Here is an 18,307-nt window from a genome sequence, read left to right on the forward strand (position 1 = left end):
CTGGAGTCTCCACCTTGTCTCCAGGAGTAGACGGCGGGACAGAACCTTAAGTATCCCAAATCGTTTTATCATCACCCAGCTGGACTTTATTCCCGTACGTCACTGTGGCCCCGTTTGCATGATGTTTGAAGTGAAAACACGTTTTTGCATTTTTTGTTTCAGAAAAGTTTCACTTTTCGACGGCAACGTTATGTCATGACAGTCTGGACTACAACACTGTTAAATGTCCGTCGTAAGAATGATCTAAATAAGACTTTAAGTAAAAACAAACCGAACCTTCAAGCTTTCAGTTTCTGTTTGGATTTGAGCTCAGCGAGGTTTGTGGTCACGGTCTTAAGCACATCCTGTTAAAAGTGCTGAACACACGCTGGTGTTAAGACTTCCTCCACAACCTCCTGTGAGAAAGGAGGAAGTCTGCCTCGTCAGGGGAGACCGACTCTGAGAAAGTGGTGAGTTTTATCTATTAAACCTTTTAAAAATGTAATCCTTTCTGAGTAGATTTCGTGTCTTGACATCAAGCTATGAGCTTCAGTTTCTCATGGATTCTCTACTTTTTTAAACTTTACAATACAATACAAAACAAGCTTTAAAAAAATAAAGAAAGAAAGAAAATTTTGCATTGTTTTTGTATTCTCCCAGGTAAAAGATATTCAATTAATTAATTTTTTTTGTTTCAACTTTTCATTCTAATTGGGTTTTTTTTAAACCACATCCCCGGTATCACCAATAGAACATCAACAATGAGAAAAGATGATGAAATGATGATACAGAGAGAAAACAAGGTGAGCGGAGCCAGAACAATAAAAAGTACCAGTGATGTAAATATCACCATCCGTCAGCAGCAGGTCGACTAGAGGAGCACGGATTCTTTATGAGAACAAGAAAAGTGACTGTGCATCAAATTTATTCATCGAGATATATGTTATACTGTATATGTTATTGGAAAGTTTTTCAAGGGATATTTGACCCCATGAGCAGACATGCAGCCATGACAAATACCTTTTATTTTGATTCAAGCGTATTTTATTGTGTAATCTGTGCCTCAACTTGCAGAAACCATCACGGCAGCTATATTGGTTTTAACTCAAACAAGAGACTTTGAAATAGTTCTAGAACATCTTTAACCCAGAAAAAAACATAAATCTGGACTATTGAAACCCATCTGGATCAAAATACAAGGAAGAGTACGTTAGGTGGCCATGTTGGATTTCATCCTGAATAACTACTTTGCACAAAAATGGCCTCAAAACACAACAAGATTTGAATTCAGCACCCTCAAATTAGACCAACCAGTGTCAATCACAATATGATAGTTTTCTGCTCAGCTGAATAAGGCAGGGTTTCTCCAGCTTGATCCTTGGAGGTGATTTTAACTTGTTTTTGATCTCTTAATAGTTCAAAATAAATGGTGAAAATTTACTGTAATCTACAATTTTCAGATCACTCATGATAAAAATTAATAAAACTAGTCATATGGACCTGATCATCGATCAGTGTATAACTATAGTCAAATTATGGCACGAAATCCCATTTACGTCCATTTTCGATGACATCCTGAATTGAATTACCACTACATCGACATTATGAAGTAGAATTATGACACATGTAATCGATGACATCTTTGCTCAGTAACAACATTTGGTTCATCATTTCAATAGATCCCAGAACTTCCATCTCATTCAGGAGCAGTGTTGCCATCAAGATCGCACAAAACATGTCCTCACATTTCCAGTTGCAGAAACAAATACGGGAAGTGTTCCACAGAACGGCTTCTTAATTTTTGAAGTTGAGGAACCGTATTACAAGAATGGACTGTAAAATCTTCATCCGAGTTGCTGCAGTGTGAGAACAGAAGGTTCAAAACACTCAATTTAATATGGAATTGAACAGGTGCAGCTTTTTGGCTGATTCTGAGCCCTTATTTTGAAAGAGCTGTTTTACCCCCAAAATAATCTTTTACTCCAAAATGTTTTTTTTTTTTTTTTTTCCTCAAACTAAACAGTCATTAAACTCAGTGTCATTAAATCTGAGACGGGCCACGCGCCACCGCTGGGACAGCTTAAAGGTTACTCTTACCTGTTGTCATCCGTCATTACGTCACGCGATCACGTGACGGAGCGCGCCCAATCAGAGAGCACACCCCGGAAGTAGCGAGAAGGGCACGCGTGTGTTACCGGTCGCTGCTGGGATATCGAAGCTTTGCTCGCTTGAATCGATTCCAAATATTCCGGGACGAGATGCGACGGATGTCGAGCCGTAGGAGGTGACCACCGGAGCCGCCGAGCGTCTGGAACGGAGCCGCGAGACTGTTCAACCGCGGAGTCGGTGAGTCGTGCTAACGTTAGCTTAGCCTCCCATTCATTTGAACGGGGTTAGCCTAGCCTAGCCTACCTTGTTGTTTTGGAGCGCTCTCATGCCTGAGTTCTCTGAGTGACATGTCAAATGAAATGTTAGTTCCGAGCCTTATTTATATGGCTATTGGTTCCCTGTTTGATGACTGTGAATGTGATTTATGCACTTTAAATCTGACTTCTTGTCCAGTTGATCACTGGAGCTGCCATGCAGTTAATCTATGGACACCTGTCCTCATATCTGAGCACTGTGGTGAACAAATTAATATTGCAATATTTATTCAAAGCGAATTTGTATAATGTACTTATCATATCAGATGATATGTGTAATTAACGCTTTTTGACAGTATTGTAGTTGTGCGTTCTCACTGGATATTGACTGGGCCTGTTGTTGATGCAGGGCAGGTTTATGCTGAGCCAGGAAGCCCAGTCTGGAAGCCTGAAGACTGTGTCCTGGAACACTGATCCAAGCTGAACCCGCACTGCTGTGGTCGGGCTGGCACCAGGGTTTGTATGCAGCCGCTCGTCTTTATTTTGACACGTAAACAATCAACTCATCCCCCCTCCCAGGCCCAGCACTTGGACTCTTGTCTCTGGACACTCAGAAATGGGGCCTGTTGAAGTGTGTTGCGCCTTTACATCGAAAGCTAAAAACATTGATCGCTCCTGGTGTGATCACGGATAATCAGAGATGAACTGCACATGATTGCTCCTTTATTCATTTGTAGATTTATTTCCTTATGAATGACCATTCTTTCCTACAGTAAGAATGTTTGTTTGTTTGTACATTTTTAATATAAAAGCGATGCCTCTTTAAATCACACTGTGTTCAGTCTCTCACTCTCCACTTCTGAGCCCAGCCAGAGTCACAGGGATAGCGTACACGCCTCAGTTTGGTTTGATTTGCTATTTGAGCACGGAGAAGCTCAGGTAAGGTACTCCAACTGTTTTTGAGTTTGGGCTGAAAAAGCCTCTCCAGTTGGTTTGCAGCTCTGTGATCACGTGAGAGTGTTTCCTCTCTACTCTGCTCAGCTGAACAGACGCACTGAAGACTGAGCTTTGGCGACTAAAACTCCTGACTTTGAGACTCTTGTCAGGAGGAAAACAAAAGAAAACATATATTTCTTTCTTTAATTCCTCCAAACACAGCAGTAGATCTAATATTAAAGTGAGAGCTGCTTCATCGACCTGCTGAGGAGGCATCAGAAGAAAAGTTCCATTTGGATACTGGAATCCTTTTGAACTGCACTTTTGGTTGAATTTATTTAGAATTTGAGCATTTTGAATAAAAGCTGCTCCTGAAGAAATATAGTTTCTCCATCGTACAGTGTTGGTTGTGATAAGTTCAGCAAGTGAAGATTCTCTGCTTCATACTGTAAATTCAACTTTGTTTGTTTTAAATGTTTCAAAGTATTTGTGCTTTTATTTTTTATGCATTTTGCATTAAAACCACTGAGTGTGTTAAAAATGTCTGATAAGGAAATGTGCTTGTGGCCTCAGCTTCATGATTAATGTTTGACTCAGCGGCTGAGCAGTTTTAACAGGACTCTTATTCATTCATTGAGTGGATACTCGGCTGAAGCAACAGGTTTTGAGCCTTTCTGAAATAACTCCTCAGTCGTTTGACTTTTAAAACAGTGCAATCTGTTCAGAGTGGCAGTTGTTGTCAGTGTCTGCTGCTGCCAGGCCAGATCCTCGCGGAGGAGAGATTTTATGTCTGAATGGTTGAAGGAGAAAATAATAAAGAAGTTTCTGAAGTAAAGCGTTTTGGTGTTTATTGAAGTTCAGCTCATGGAGCATCAAAGAGAGTCTTCCCCCTTCAGTGTTGACTCTTGTTAGTTGATTTGGTTTATCACGGAACTTGTTCATTGTGTTTTTTGGTTGAGTGTGCTCTCACCTGGGTCTGGGGCTAACAGTTCCTCCAGAAGCTCCAGCAGCGGCTTCACAGAGGACTCGCTCACATCCTCCTCCCCCAGACAGGACGTCGGTGGACTCAGTCACTGGATCCAGTGCTGTGTACAGCAGCGTCCTGCCGGGTGGGGCTGAGGCGTCCATGCTTTGTGTCATCGATCAGCACGTCTCACGGCAGGGAGCTGCTCTGCCAGTTTTTTACCTGGTACCTCATCATGTGGGATGATAAGATTATTGAGACATTTGCTCATTATAAAGTTCATTGCATGTTAAAAACAACCAAACATTTATTCGAAACGGTTTATGCACATCATTTAGATGTAAATCACAACTCCTGTCCAGATTTCAAGTGAAAGTAAAATTTAAATACAAATAGTTTTTTACAGAAGCATTACTTTTCTCTGTAGTTAATATGCAGTCCCTGCATAAATGAGTAGATCCCCAAGTAAATCAGTCTATTAAGCAATGTCTAAATTAACAAAAGAGCAATTTCCACAAAGCTGAGTTTAATCTTTTTTTTTTAACCACAAGATGACAATAAGGGTAACATAACAAAATTTTAAAATACATTTTTGTTCCGCAACTGAAAAACTCTTGTTTGCAATGAATGGCCTAGATTTAGGGGAGAATTTTGTATTGCGTGCCATAGAAAATGTTAATTTTGAAAGGAAACTAAAGTTTTTATGAGTAATCTGAGGAGGTGTGCTCGTTTATGCTGAGCAAGGAAAAATTGTTTCAAAGTTTTTTTTTTTTTTTTGTTTTTTTTACATAAAATAGAAATGCTATGAATTTATTGATGTGTGTGCTTGTGCATCACATTTGCAAGAAAATACCAATTTTATGTCTCGTAAGTCAATGGCTCTCCAGAATCAGCCTGCGTTGGGAGAGACTGGGGTCATGTTGCGCCTTCTTCAGGTCTGTCTTCTTGACCCAGCTCAGGGTGAAAGTGTTGACTCCACTCCTGCAATCTCAAGGCACGGCTCGCGGTTTGGACTGCCAGATGAAGGCGGTGGCCACAACTAGTCAGCCGTGGTTATTCCAGTTTCTTCACTGCAGCTTTAATATTAGAGCCGTGATCAGTGGTAACGCAGTATGGGTATCTTCTGCTCGTCTAGTGACCAGAGTGAAGGGATTCTGCAGGAACATCTGGAGTGTGTCTTGTCTCCAAACAGCTGGACTGCAGAGTCTTTCTGAGTTCCACATATTGCTGTGGATGGTGTGTCTGTAGAGGCGGTGAAGCTGCGACGTCGTCCTGCTGCCGGCGCAGTGCTATGACGTCAGGCTTGGAGCTTTCTGTGGATATAATAAATCATTCAAGGCAAAAATGAAAAATAATCATGATTGGTGAATATTGTAAGAATTGTGACTGCCCTTGGTATACCGTAACTTTCTATTCTACTGTCTCAGTTCAAAGTGTCTGGTCATTAGGTAAAATTGAGAAGTTGAAAGTGTTCATAGGTTTGGCTCACGGCTCGTCATGCAGGAGTGACGGTGGGTCCTGGAACCAGACCAGCTGAGAACCACTGCTTGAGGCATTAAATGGGTGAAATATTGTTCTATTAAGTGTATGACCTTCCCTTAAAGGGGCTGTATCATGCTTTTTTAGCCAGTCCAAACCCTAGAAATGGCATTAACCTGGCAATAGTTTATTTTTGGCGCTAAGGAAAAGTCATTTTGTGTGAAATAAAAGATTTTCTGGGGCTAATTCTGAAACCCGGAAGAGAAAACGCTCTGTTTCACTGAAAATCCCGCCTCTCCCCCTGTGGACTTTGACTGACAGCTACTTCAACCAATCAGCGCTTCAAAAAAAATACGCTAGCTAGCTTTAGCTCTTTAGCTCTAGCTTCTCTACAAACAAAGACACACGAAAACGTCTTTTCCTGTTAGAAACTCACCAAGCGCAGACCCTTCAGACTCTTCAGACTCTTCCTCCTGCTTGACTGTTGCTTTCAGACGATGGTTAAAGTTTATCTCTGTAATCGGAGTTACAAAAAGCAGCAACGCTGATTGCCGAGGGCCTGCGGGAGGGGGGCTCAGGGGAGCCATCTTCACCGTGTGACGAGAACATGGGAAAGCAGAGCGTTTTCACGGGTGCGGGAGGGGCTGCCTCTGAGCAGCACAAACAGGAGGAAAGCTTAAACGCACAGGCACGAAGGAAAAAAACACTTTGGGGGTGTTTTTGGTGAGTACATAGCTATATAACAAGGTTAAAACATACAAAAAGTGAATTTTGCATGATACAGCCCCTTTAACACTGTTGACTGGTCCAACTTTCCCTCCAGCCTTCAGTTTGACTGTTTGCTCGCTGTCCGTCTGCTCTGTTTCCTCCTCTGACCAGAGTCCGGTCTTGCTTTGAAGATGGCGTCCTTGCAGTGGTTCTTCCTTCTCGCCCTGTCCTTTGCTCCCACGTTAGCAGAGGTCGTGGGTTCACTGGCGGACTGCAGTCAGTTCCTCCTCGACGACACGCCCCCTCAGATTCCTGGGGTCGTCGAAGGGGGGAGAATCCAGAATCAGAACCGATACAAGCCCATCTGCCAGACTTACAGGAACACGCGGCGATTTTTGACTCTGTACGACGTCCAGAAGCGGATTCCAGTGTTTTCTGCTTACAGGTACCGAGGGGTCAAAGAGGCCGGGAGGCCGAAGAAGCACTGGATGGTGGAGCCTCAGGTGGGTTTACTGTCCTCGATCAACGACTCAAGCATGCTGATTATTGTCACTCAGGTCCTGTTTCAGTGAAAATGCATCATGTTTGTGTTTCTGAATTCAAAAAGTTTCTCATTTGTAAGAATGGCTTTTGGAAGAATTACACTGATTAAAGGATATGTTCGGTTTAAACAGTTTTCACGTTGTTTATAGAATGAAGTAGAACAATATACTCACCCAGAAAGCTTTTCTGATCCGATCAGTGGTTCGGGAGAAATTTTGATCCAAAGTCGAGCTGCAGACATCCGTATACTGTTAGCCAATGGGGCATGTGTGGCGCCGGCTCCCAAAACGGTTTTAATCGTCCAAAAACTCATTAGTTTCACCAATATTTCCTCATAGTCCTCTCACGCCACTCCTCCACGACAGCCCAGTGTCGCAAAATACATGCTCTTTCGGTTTTACATTCACCAACAGACACAGTAGGTGGCGCTGTGCACCTAAGTTGTTGGTCGCCACCCGCTCCAAAGAAGAAGAAGATGTTTGCAGTTCAGAGATCTTCTTCTTTGGAGTGTGTGGCGATCTAAATTTCTCCCGAACCACTTATCGAATCAGAAAAGCCTTCTGGGCGAGTATATTGTTCTACTTCATTCTATAAACAACGTGAAAACTGTTTAAACCGAACTTATCCTTTAAAAGAAAAAGTTGGAATTATTGTGAAATGATGCTGTTGGTGGTTTTAGCAATGGAACTATCAACTGGGCAAGTGCAGAACAACTGTTTATGAAGACTGTGAGAAGGAACAGGAGCAGGACCAAGATCAAAAGCAGTAGCAGGAGAAGGACCAGGGTCAGAGGCAGCAGCAAAACGAGGAGTCGGAGCAGGACCAGCAACTAATGCTAAAGGAGGTCGGTCCCCAGTTAGCAAGGAAACCAATTAAATGAAAACAGCAGGTGGAGATTGGAGAAACAGACACACAAAGCCATAAAATGCTCAGTCAAAGGTCGCGGTCAGCTTTTGGATGAACTTTTCTGGGGACGACTCTCAAGGTAAAGCACAACACATCTCTTTCAAATCCAGGTCTACAAACAACTGACACTGCCAGATGAAAACTCAGAACTGACAGAAAGCGTCAGATGTCAGAAAATAACAGATGGACTCCAGCACTAATGAGTCCCTCTGCCAGAGGTCACGTGACGTTAGGTGGAGGTGGAGGGTTTGGATCCCTTCGAAGATCCAGAAATTCCGAAAAATATTTACTTTTAAATTACTTTGATTCGACTCATTCTGATCTAACTAAACGAACCCAAACCAAAAAAACAGCTGCATTCACATGAGCTCTCCCCTCCTTGCAAAGTTAACTGACCTTTGAACTCATTCCAGCTGGAGAATGAAGGAGCGAACAAGACGATGACGGGCAGAGACAATCGTCAGCACTACATCTACCAGGCCATCGACACCGACTTCAGGTCCAACGGGACCTTCGACAGGGGCCACCTGTTTCCCAGCTCCCACGCGCTCACCAGAGAACACAAGCGCGCCACGTTCACCCTGACCAACATCGTCCCGCAGGCCGGCTCCTTCAACCAGGGCAGCTGGAGCCGCATGGAGACGTGCGTGAAGTGCGTCATGGACGGCTACTGCGTGAACGGCAGCGGCGCCGTCGAGAGCTTCGTGGTGACGGGAGCCAGACCCAGCACCAATAAGACCCTCAACAACAGGGTTAACATTCCCACCATGCTGTGGTCGGCCTTCTGCTGCCACAGCTCCAAAACACAGGCCTGGATGGCGAGCGCGTACTGGAGAGACAACGTTCCTGATAGCCGTGGAAGGGAGTATCTGCAGCCGGGGACTCTAGCACAGCTTCAGGAGCGACTGAGGACGGCGGACTCTGAGTTTCAGGTGTTCCCTGGAACAGATTGTCCTCTCAACGCAACCGTCAGACAGTTTTATCCTCAGATGAAGAACTGCCAGTGCGAGCCCTCCGCTTCAAAATCTGACACTTCCACACCAGCGTCGGGGACTGCTTCCTTTATTTCCCCCGTTAGTTTGTTGTCGTCATTTTTGTCATTGCTTTGTATCGGAATACAATATCGTCCACTTTCACTCTGACATCTGCCACTCCCACTTCTCAGCCTCATTCAGATTTAAAGGTGCTGTAGGCGGGATTCAGCATCTCCGCCATCTTGCTTAGGTTTACCCATCTAAGATGGCGATTTGAAACCCAGCACAGCCAATCCTGTCCTGTTTTCTCTGACATCACACCCTTACGCAAGTTAAGCCCCTCCCACAAGAACATGCGACAAATGCCCCTCAACCAATTACGGTTAGAGCCTCAGGGGCTCGTCTGATTGGTCAAAGATACCTGGAGCTGTCGAGATTCCTTTTCAGCTCAGAACAGAGACAGATGGAAACACTGCGCCCTCGCGGTAGTTATGCTACACTCCGAAAGGATTATCAGTGGATACTCTAACATTTAATCCAAAGAAAACACAGAAAAATTAGCACTGACTAGAAAAATCCTGCCTACAGCACCTTTAAGTCAAGAATAATTCAGCTGGTCAAAGTAAGAGCAGACAGACAACGTAAGTCCTCAATCTCCAAAACTGTGAATTTGTCCTGGTTTGTAAATGTTCAAAGAAACCCAGAAAACATGGATCCAATAAAAACATACCCAAAACTTTTGTTTGCATTTCAGTGACTGATGACTCTTTCGATTGAAGGATGTTATAATTGTGTCCTTTACTTTTATGTTTTTTTTTCTTTCATATTTCTGCTCTTTTCTTCAAAATTAAAAAACTGAAACCAAAGTAAAGAACAGAAATCAGAAAGAAAATAACAGAAATGTGATAGTAAGACAGATGTTTGAACATTGAAAGAGAATTGTCTGTTAGTTTCAAATGTCTTTTACTTATATTACTCTCATTTTCTTTATTTCAGTCCTTTACCTTCATATTTCAGTTCATTGCTGTCATAATACTGTCCTTTAAACCTACACTAAGGAACTTTTCAACCTTAATAAAACATTTTAACATCTTTTGTGATGATACTTCGACTTACAACTAGTTGAATGACCCCTCTGTCACGGGCTGAGGGCGTCAGTATTGCTTTCACTTGGACTAAGCAGCTGTGAGGAGGGTGGTGGGAACCCTGCACACTAAAAAGCTCCAAATGTGCGGACTGCTTTACGGCATGCGTCACATCACGATATAACTTTGTTTAGCCACTATTAGATTCATTTAGATTCATTACCTCGTCGCTATCCGTCCTTCACACAGCCACTGGAAACAAATGAAGGCGAGTTCAGTCCGACAGCATGCCCACCGGGAGCAGCAATTTACGACGCCACGCGCTAGTCCTCATGGGAACTGTAGTATTCGGTCAGGCAAAACACTACCGCTTTTGTCCACTGGCGCCGCCAAAATCAACGAAAACTGAAAGTTCCTTAGTGTAGCTTTAAGTTTTTTTGTTCTTTTCTTTTAGTTTATGCTATTTGCTTTTCTGTTTCTCTTCATTTTTCTGTTTTTGTTAAATTTATGTTCTTTAATTTCAATTTGTTGGTTACTTTCTTTCATATTTGTCTTCTCCATGTTAATTTTTCAGAGAAATATGCATTCATTGTCATTCTGTGATTTGCTTTCATATACATTATTTTCATTCATTCATTTCATGATTCTGTCCCTTAATTTCACACTTCTGGTGTTTTCCTTCAATTTTCTGTCCTTTAATGTTTCTGTTCTTTGCACTGCATTTCTGCTATTTTCTGAGAAAGTAAAGGACAGAAAAATGTTAAGAACAGAAATAAGAAAGTAAAAGACAGAAATCAGAAGGAAAGTAAGTGAAATACATTAACAGACAGATTTTTTTAACACAAAAGGACAGAAATCTGACAGAATTGTACAGGGATATAAAAGTAAAGAACAAATCAATGTAATGGACAATTTTTCTTCTGTCCTTTACTTTCAATTTTGTGTCCCTTACTTTTATACTTAGTGTCAGATTTCTGTCCATTAGTTTCATTTGTCTGTTATTTACTTTCATGTTTTGTCCTTTGCATTGAAATGTTGCTTTTTTTCTAAGAAAGTAAAGAACTGAAATCAAAGTAAAGGACTAAATTGCAAGGGAAGTAATTGAAATACAAAAATAAGAGACAGATTTTTGGAACAAAGAGGAAATAAATATCTCCAAAACAGCAGAAATATGTGTTCTTTTTTCTTCTGTCATTTACTTTCATGTTTCTGTCCCTTGCTTTTATGCTGCTTTACTGTCACATTTCTGTTCTTTACTCTCGCATTTTCTACGTCTGTTGTGCTCAACGTGGTCGCCATGCCTCTTAACAGTGTGTGTGTGTGTGTGTGTGTGTGTGTGCGTATGTGTGTTTCCCTCGTATCAAATCGTCTCGGGTTGTTTGTGTGTGAGCAGCCGCGCATAAAGAGCTCGGTTAAAGTAGAAGCAGAGGTTAGATGTCACGGATCACACACACACACACACACACACACACACACACACACACACACACACACACAGGACTCTCAGACAGCAGCGTTTGCTGGAAGACAGCGACAGACGGTATGTGAGGTAAGACAAACTTGCGAGCTCTTCGGACTTTGATTTGTTGGTTTTTGTCTTGAGACTTGAGAGAAGCGAGGCGTCGGCTCTTCCTGCCTCACCCTGATGCTCCGCTCCACCTTTCACACCACCAACATTGCAAAAACCAGAAACGTTTCATCTCTAGCGAGACTTCATGGAAACAGTTTTGTGGAAAATGTTTTCATAGTGTTGAAACCATCTGGGAGGAAAACCAAGAGCATTTAGTTTCCAGGGAGTGTCCTGCAGAAGAAGACTGGCCTCCTTCAGTGGATTTATTTTCACATAGAATCACTAATATTTTAGTTAATTCACTGAAAACACCAGGAAGCAGATTCACCTGTCTCTGTTTAGGCTTGCTGCGTGTGTGGACCTTTAAATCCTTTTACAGACAATAATAAAACACACCACAAACTGGATTACAGTCAATTTAGTTTGGAGGCTTTATTTTGAAAAAGAAAAACAGAAGGAAAACAGACCATAGACAGTAAGAAAGAGTCGTCACCATGTGTGACCGTCTTTCACAGTCACGCACGGGCGTAGGGAAACGAACTTATTCCATCCTCGCCTTTCACCTTTTATGATTACCATCACTTTCAATGCATTAGAACAAACAACGTCAGCAGTTAAACTCAGCCGTCACTGAAACGGCACCATGAACAAATGAACCTCGCCGTTCAGTCTCGCTCTCAATTTATTTCATGTATTCAAAAATTTAAAGACAAAACACTGAAATCTGTCATTACTACTTTATCCAAAAATAAAAAATCAAAGTAACAAAGACTCAGAGACAGAACAGGTCCAAACCATCCATCAGCTCAGAGGACAGTCCGGCAGGTGGTCAACAGTTCACCAGTTGCAGCGAGTTAACCAGTTAACCAGCTACCACTAGATAACTGGTTAAGTGTCCGTCTGTGTTTCTTCACTCTGAGCAGCTGATACCTCCACCCTCCCACCAATCACAGCAGATCATCACCTGAACTTTTCTTCAACAAAATAAAAGAAATAAAAGACATTTAACATTTTTAAACATTCTCATCAACTTTCAAAAACACGTCAACAAACCGAAACCTTCCGTCTCATGAATAAACGTTGAAATACATGAAGTGTTTTTCACCGCTGCGTCATCTAATTCTGTCTTTTTAAACGTCAAAGTTTTATGTAATGAAGCATTTTGACTTGAAAATGTTATTTTCTGGGACGTCGAGTGAACACAGAACTTCTCTGGAATAAAAAAAGAAAAATCTTAGTTTTCATTTGAAATGTCATGAAAACAAAACTTCTAAATTAAAAAAGAAAACCACACTTTCTCACCCAAAACCTTTCTGAATCAATGTTTTTTTTTTTTTTTTTTAATTGAAACTTTGCATGACAGTGAAACTTTTCTGGAAGGAAAGCGCTCCATTCCGACCCGGAACGTCATCAAACCTGAAATATTGTGGAATCAAATATGCAAAAACGATGTGTTTTCACCAGAAACACTGCAAAAACTCCAACGTTTTGTGAAAAAACAAAACCCCAAACGGCGTGTTCTCACTGGAAACTTTCCTCAATCAAAAATGCAAAATCAGGTATTTTCACTTGAAATACGTCTAAACGTGAAACTTTTCTGGAGCAAAAACACAGAAATGACACATTTTCACTTAAAACGTCACGTAAACATTTTGCTTTTTAATCCAAAAAGCAAAACAAAACATTTTCACTTGATGTCTTGTCAAACTGAGTCAAACTGCTGTCAGTGAACTCAACACCAGTAGTTAAACTTTTTCTACTCATTGTCTCCGTGGCAACCTGACACTGATCCACACACGCGTGCCATCGTTAAAGGTCAAAGGTCAACGCTGTCACAACAGAAACTTTGGATGTAACTCTGAAATATTTAACACGGACGGTCCTGGATGACAGAGTTGTGTTTGTGTGTGTGTGTGTGTGTGTGTGTGTGTGTGTGTGTGGCACGGCATTATCGTCTCTAATCAATAATGCAATCAGCTCATTATTGGCTTTCATAATCTTATCAATAATAAATTTATTTTAATCAAGGCATGCACGCACGCACACACACACACACACACACACACACACACACACACACACACACACCCTGACTGATTTTTTTTTCTTTTAGCTCTTTTCATTTTAACTTTTTTTTTTTTTTTTTTGTTATCGTTATCAGACGTTTCATATGGAGGACCCAAAGAATTAAAAATAAACATGTGAAGTAAAAATGTGACCAAAAAAAAGGCCAATAGGCAAAGCCCCACCCACTCATTTACATTATGGAGCAGAAATGCATAGAGAAATGTAAAAATATAAATAAATATGAGTGGAGGAACTAATTAATTAATTAATTAAAAAAGAAAATAAGGAAGACATAAATGTAACAGTATAATAATAAAAGTGATATTAAAGGTGCTGTAGGCAGGATTTTGCTAGTCAGTGCTAATTTTTCTGTTTTTTCTTTGGATTAAATGTTAGAGTATCCATTGATAATCCTTTAGGAGTGTAGTATAATTGCACTACCGCGAGGGCGCAGCGTTTCCATCTGTCTCTGCTCTGAGCTGAAAAGGAATCTCGACAGCTCCAGGTATCTTTGACCAATCAGAAGAGCCCATGAGGCTCTAACCGTGATTGGTCGAGGGGCGTTCGTCACATGTTCTTGTGGGAGGGGCTTAACTTGCATAAGGGCATGATGTCAGAGAAAACAGGACAGGATTGGCTGTGCTGGGTTTCAAATCGCCATCTTCGATGGGTCAAATCGCCATCTTGCTTAGGTAACCCTAAGCAAGATGGCGGAGATGCTGAATCCTGCCTACAGCACCTTTAATTTAAATGGCAGATGACAATAAATTTCAGGAATATAGTATCTGAAGAAAAGAAAATGTTAAAATTACCAAACAAATAAATAGGAGTGAAAATGACAAAATAAATATGTTTAGTCACACTTTAAGGTTTTCTTTCATGGAATAGCATCTTTCCCTTTTGTCCGATTTGTTAGCATCTAAATGTATTTATTCAGCCATTTTTATATTTCTGTATTCATTTTAAACTATGTCAGTTTGGGTCCTCCAGAGTTTTAGCCGTTAGCTAGAACAGAAACTATTCCTGCTCTGGTCATTCATTTTCAAATCTGTTTAATTTAGTCGTTTTAGCTGCTTTCATTCCTTTGAGCTGTGGTTTGGGTTTTTCAGCATTAGTAGATGTTTTCATAATTACTTTTCAGCTGTTGTCGGTGCAGCAGTGAATTAAGCTGTTTTAGCCGTTTGCGGTTTCAAACGTGACGAGCTGTTCAAGCTGTCACTGGTGTTTAAGCAATTTTAGCAATGAAAGTCATTTTCAGTTTGTTGATAATCTTTTCAAAACCTTTTCTCTTCCTTTCGTCATTCCAGTTGCTCCAGATGGAAGCCGGTAGTCGAGCGGAAACGCCTCTGTCCTCACGATGTCGCGCCATCCGTCTTTCCGCCGCCCGACGTTCAGGCACGCCATTGGAAAGCCGTCGCCCAGGGAGCGCTGCTTCGATGGCGTGCCGATCACCCGCGGCGTCCACGACAACCACTACTGTTCGGTCAATCCCCGCTTTGTCGCCGTGGTGACGGAGTGCTCTGGGGGCGGGTCCTTCCTGGTGCTGCCCGTCCACCATGTGCGTTCTGATCATTTCTCCAGTATTCGGTCGCCGTGGAGACGCCGGCGGCTGATGTGGCATTCTCTCTCTCCTCTCTCGCCCCCCTCAGACCGGCCGTGTGGACCCCCTGCTCCCCCGGGTGTGCGGTCACAGCGGCAGAGTCCTGGACGTCAAGTGGAACCCATTCGACGACTTCTGCGTGGCCTCGTGCTCGGAGGACTGCACGGTACGCCGTTAGCTTAGCGTTTGGGCGTTTGCGCAGCAATCTGTGTGCTGCTAATAGCAGGGATCTTGACGGTGTGGTGCAGGTGAAGATCTGGGACATCCCCGTCTGCGGCGTCCAGCAGAACCTCGTCCAGTCCAGGAAGACCCTGATTGGTCATTCCAGGAGGGTGGGGCTTATCGAGTGGCATCCTACTGCCGAAAACCTGCTGCTAAGTTCTGCCTATGACTACAAGGTTAGCAAACAGGACACAGACATACCACTTTTCCCAAGGGCGAGTACCTTTACAAGTGCTCATCGGTTACCAATACCAGTACCAACCTTTAGTTACTCGCTGACACAGAGTTCCGAAACTAACCGTTGCAGCGTTGTCCCAGGTCCTCCTCTGGGACGTTTCCCTCATCGGCGCTGTGATTCGGTCGCCGGTCCGGGTGGTCCTGATGCCCATCCACCACCGATACCCGTCAGAGGCACTGCTGCTGTCAGTTAGCTTCAGCGGCGACGGCAGCAGGCTAGCGGTGGCATCCAAGGACCGACGGGTTCGAGTTCTCGATCCGCGGAAGGGAAAGATCCTGCAGGTTTGATTTTCGGAGACGTTCTCGTCCAGACATTCTCTCGGAGACATGGTGTGGTAACGCCAGCGATGTTCACACAGGTGTCCAGCGCCAAGCTGCACAAGGCTAACAAAGTTTTGTACATTGGCGGGTCAAAGATACTTCTGTCAACCGGAAGTTCACCATGGAACCACCGACAGATCATCCTCTGGAACCCTGTGAGAACCCCAACATAAACAGGGATTATGCTAAATCTAAAACATGACACACAAATACAGTGGGGAAAGTGGATTTAACCACAGTGGTTCCTCCCTCTAACATCCAGACTACAGTGCATCATCATCAAACATCCAGACTATAGAGCGTCTTCCTCCTTACAGCTGAATTGAATGAGTGAATCCGTCATCACACTGACTCCCATGGTGCTAACACCACAGCTAATGCTAACACTTCTGTTTCAATCATTCAGATTAATAACCATGATTAAAATGTGGGATTAAGGAACGTCAGATGGTTCTTGTGTGCAGGATGATTTGTCTAGACCGCTGTTCGAGGAGGAAGTGGACGTCTCAGCAGGAGTTCTCTTTCCGTTCTACGACCCGGACACCCGCATGCTGTACCTGGCCGGAAAGGTCCAGAAACAAGAGTCGAATTATTCCTATCGCAGGCAACTAGCTGGAGATGAAAGCTTGTTTTTAAACAATTCGCGTCGTCAGGAACCATCCTGAAGCGTCACTCTTACATCTGCAGGGCGACGGAAACATTCGTTCCTACGAGCTGAGTGCGGACGAACCGCGCATCAGCTTCCTGACGGAGTTCAGATCGCTGCTGCCACAGAAAGGCCTCGGTCAGCTCCGCCCACTCTCAAAGCCACGCCTGCTAAGTATCTGCTACGATACGCCGTCTGCTAACTACACGCTAACAATCTGCTGGATATGTTCTGACTATCTGCTGGACACGCTGCCCTGAAGCAACGTTTCATGATGGTTTCTGACGTCAGTGCAGGAGTGATGCCCACGCGCGGCCTGGACCACACCTCATGCGAAGTGTTCCGGTTCTACCGTCTGATTCCCATGAAGCACCTGGTGGAGCCGCTGTCGGTGATCGTCCCCAGGAAACAGGTGGGTCTGAGTGCGGTCCGCCAGAGGAACCTTCTGGGCTGGAACTCTGGTTCCTCTCTTCTGGTTTCAGGGTGGAACCTTCCGAAAGGTTGCTGACTCACCACCGGGGGGCCGCCGGGCGGCCATGACGGCTCGGGAGTGGCTGCAGGGATCCAACATGGCGACCCTGTCACGGCCCCCCGCAGTGTCACTGAAGGTCGACGGTCACCTGCCCAACCCTTACCCACAATGCCCGGCTGATGGGGCGGGGCAGAGCCCGGTCGTCACAGAGGAGGTGGAGCAGCCTCCACACATGATTAATTACAACTTTGAAAAAGTAGTGGAGTTACATCACTGGTTAACAGTAACTAGTTACTTAAGTTAATCCAGTTCACATTACTCACTGTAATCTGAGAGTAGTTTATTACTTGGTGAAATCAATGTTGTTACTTTACTCAGTAATCTACAAGTAACTAGATGTTCTAAATAAACCGCACTTAAGGTAAAGCTGTTAGCTTAGCATGTTAGCCTGCCGATGCTAACTTGTTGCCGTGGTTGCTGGAGGCCTTCCTGGAGGAGCAGCTGGCCTATCAGGACGCCAAATACCCCAGAGCACCGAGTGACCTGTCGGGGTGGCAGCCGGACGAGACGCAGTGCGCCCTGTGGACGTACCGCTTCACGCCGCACTGCAGCGAGCCGGCCGAGAGGGCGCCGCCGCCGCGCGCCCACGATGAGGTCAGTACCGATCCGGCGGCGTGCGAGCCGGCGCTCCCTGACTACACCCTGCCTCATCCCTGCTGTGGTTTTCAGCTCCTGCAGGCGTTTCACCGGCAGCAGCAGCAGATCTGGGAGCTGGAGGCGGAGCTCCACCACAGAGATGTGCGTGAGCTACCCACAATCCCGATGGGCTGAGGGGGGCGGCTGACCTGTGACCGTTTGTACTCGTGCAGGTGAGGATCGCTGAGTTGGAGCTGGAGATCAGACACAGCAGGAACGACCTGAGCTCCAGCTTCTGATCCAGAGCATTGGCCAGGGTCAAAGGTCATCCAGGAGCGAAACAACACTCAGCTGACTCAGGACTGTTCAGATCCTTCATCACCTTCATGTTTCCACTGGTGGGTGTCCTGGGGCCTCATTTGAAAGTCGACCATCGCCTAACAGGCACACCCCCACCTGCACTCAATCATCCCGCCAGAACCCACAGCTGGAGGGCACCGCCCTGGACACGCCCACTTTCTACCATATATGGTCAATGCAAATGCCTCCTGAATCTTCTGCCTGCTGATCAATGGACTTTGATCAGAGTGAAACTGGAA

General features: G+C 44.0%; 2 protein-coding genes across 6 annotated transcripts; both read left to right on the forward strand.

Moving 5' to 3' along the window:
* Nucleotides 1–361: 361 nt before the first annotated feature.
* LOC115381468 (endonuclease domain-containing 1 protein-like) lies at nt 362–9,624 on the forward strand. 5 transcript variants are annotated; one of them, XM_030082870.1, is made up of 5 exons: nt 801–2,325; nt 2,752–2,858; nt 6,601–6,932; nt 8,292–9,054; nt 9,445–9,624. In XM_030082870.1, the coding sequence occupies exons 3-4, from the start codon at nt 6,621–6,623 to the stop codon at nt 9,018–9,020; spliced, it is 1,041 nt and encodes a 346-aa protein (XP_029938730.1). In that variant the 5' UTR covers nt 801–2,325; nt 2,752–2,858; nt 6,601–6,620; the 3' UTR covers nt 9,021–9,054; nt 9,445–9,624. The 5 variants fall into 5 exon arrangements, with proteins under 5 accessions (XP_029938739.1, XP_029938768.1, XP_029938730.1 ...); XM_030082899.1 differs by having other exon boundaries at nt 2,757–2,858; XM_030082879.1 differs by lacking the exons at nt 801–2,325; nt 2,752–2,858 and adding an exon at nt 362–449 and having other exon boundaries at nt 9,445–9,623.
* A 5,282-nt stretch (nt 9,625–14,906) lies between these two features.
* coro2ab (coronin 2Ab) lies at nt 14,907–18,007 on the forward strand. The gene is made up of 12 exons (XM_030084548.1): nt 14,907–15,132; nt 15,224–15,340; nt 15,423–15,572; nt 15,715–15,915; nt 15,993–16,109; nt 16,419–16,523; nt 16,642–16,738; nt 16,897–17,100; nt 17,198–17,286; nt 17,556–17,726; nt 17,802–17,870; nt 17,942–18,007. The coding sequence occupies exons 1-12, from the start codon at nt 14,932–14,934 to the stop codon at nt 18,005–18,007; spliced, it is 1,587 nt and encodes a 528-aa protein (XP_029940408.1). The 5' UTR covers nt 14,907–14,931.
* Nucleotides 18,008–18,307: the final 300 nt, after the last annotated feature.

The sequence above is a fragment of the Salarias fasciatus genome, chromosome 3 (genome assembly GCF_902148845.1).
Source record: "Salarias fasciatus chromosome 3, fSalaFa1.1, whole genome shotgun sequence".
In the NCBI taxonomy this organism is placed as follows: Eukaryota; Metazoa; Chordata; class Actinopteri; order Blenniiformes; family Blenniidae; genus Salarias; species Salarias fasciatus.

Bases quoted from the DNA above. Each gene is read 5' to 3' on its own strand.
- LOC115381468 (XM_030082879.1), top strand. From the start codon at position 6,621: ATGGCGTCCTTGCAGTGGTTCTTCCTTCTCGCCCTGTCCTTTGCTCCC. The intron at 6,933-8,291 runs GTGGGTTTACTG...AACTCATTCCAG, and splicing joins ACTGGATGGTGGAGCCTCAG to CTGGAGAATGAAGGAGCGAA.
- coro2ab (XM_030084548.1), top strand. From the start codon at position 14,932: ATGTCGCGCCATCCGTCTTTCCGCCGCCCGACGTTCAGGCACGCCATT. The intron at 15,573-15,714 runs GTTAGCAAACAG...GCGTTGTCCCAG, and splicing joins GTTCTGCCTATGACTACAAG to GTCCTCCTCTGGGACGTTTC. The intron at 17,101-17,197 runs GTTGCTGACTCA...GGCCCCCCGCAG, and splicing joins AGGGTGGAACCTTCCGAAAG to TGTCACTGAAGGTCGACGGT.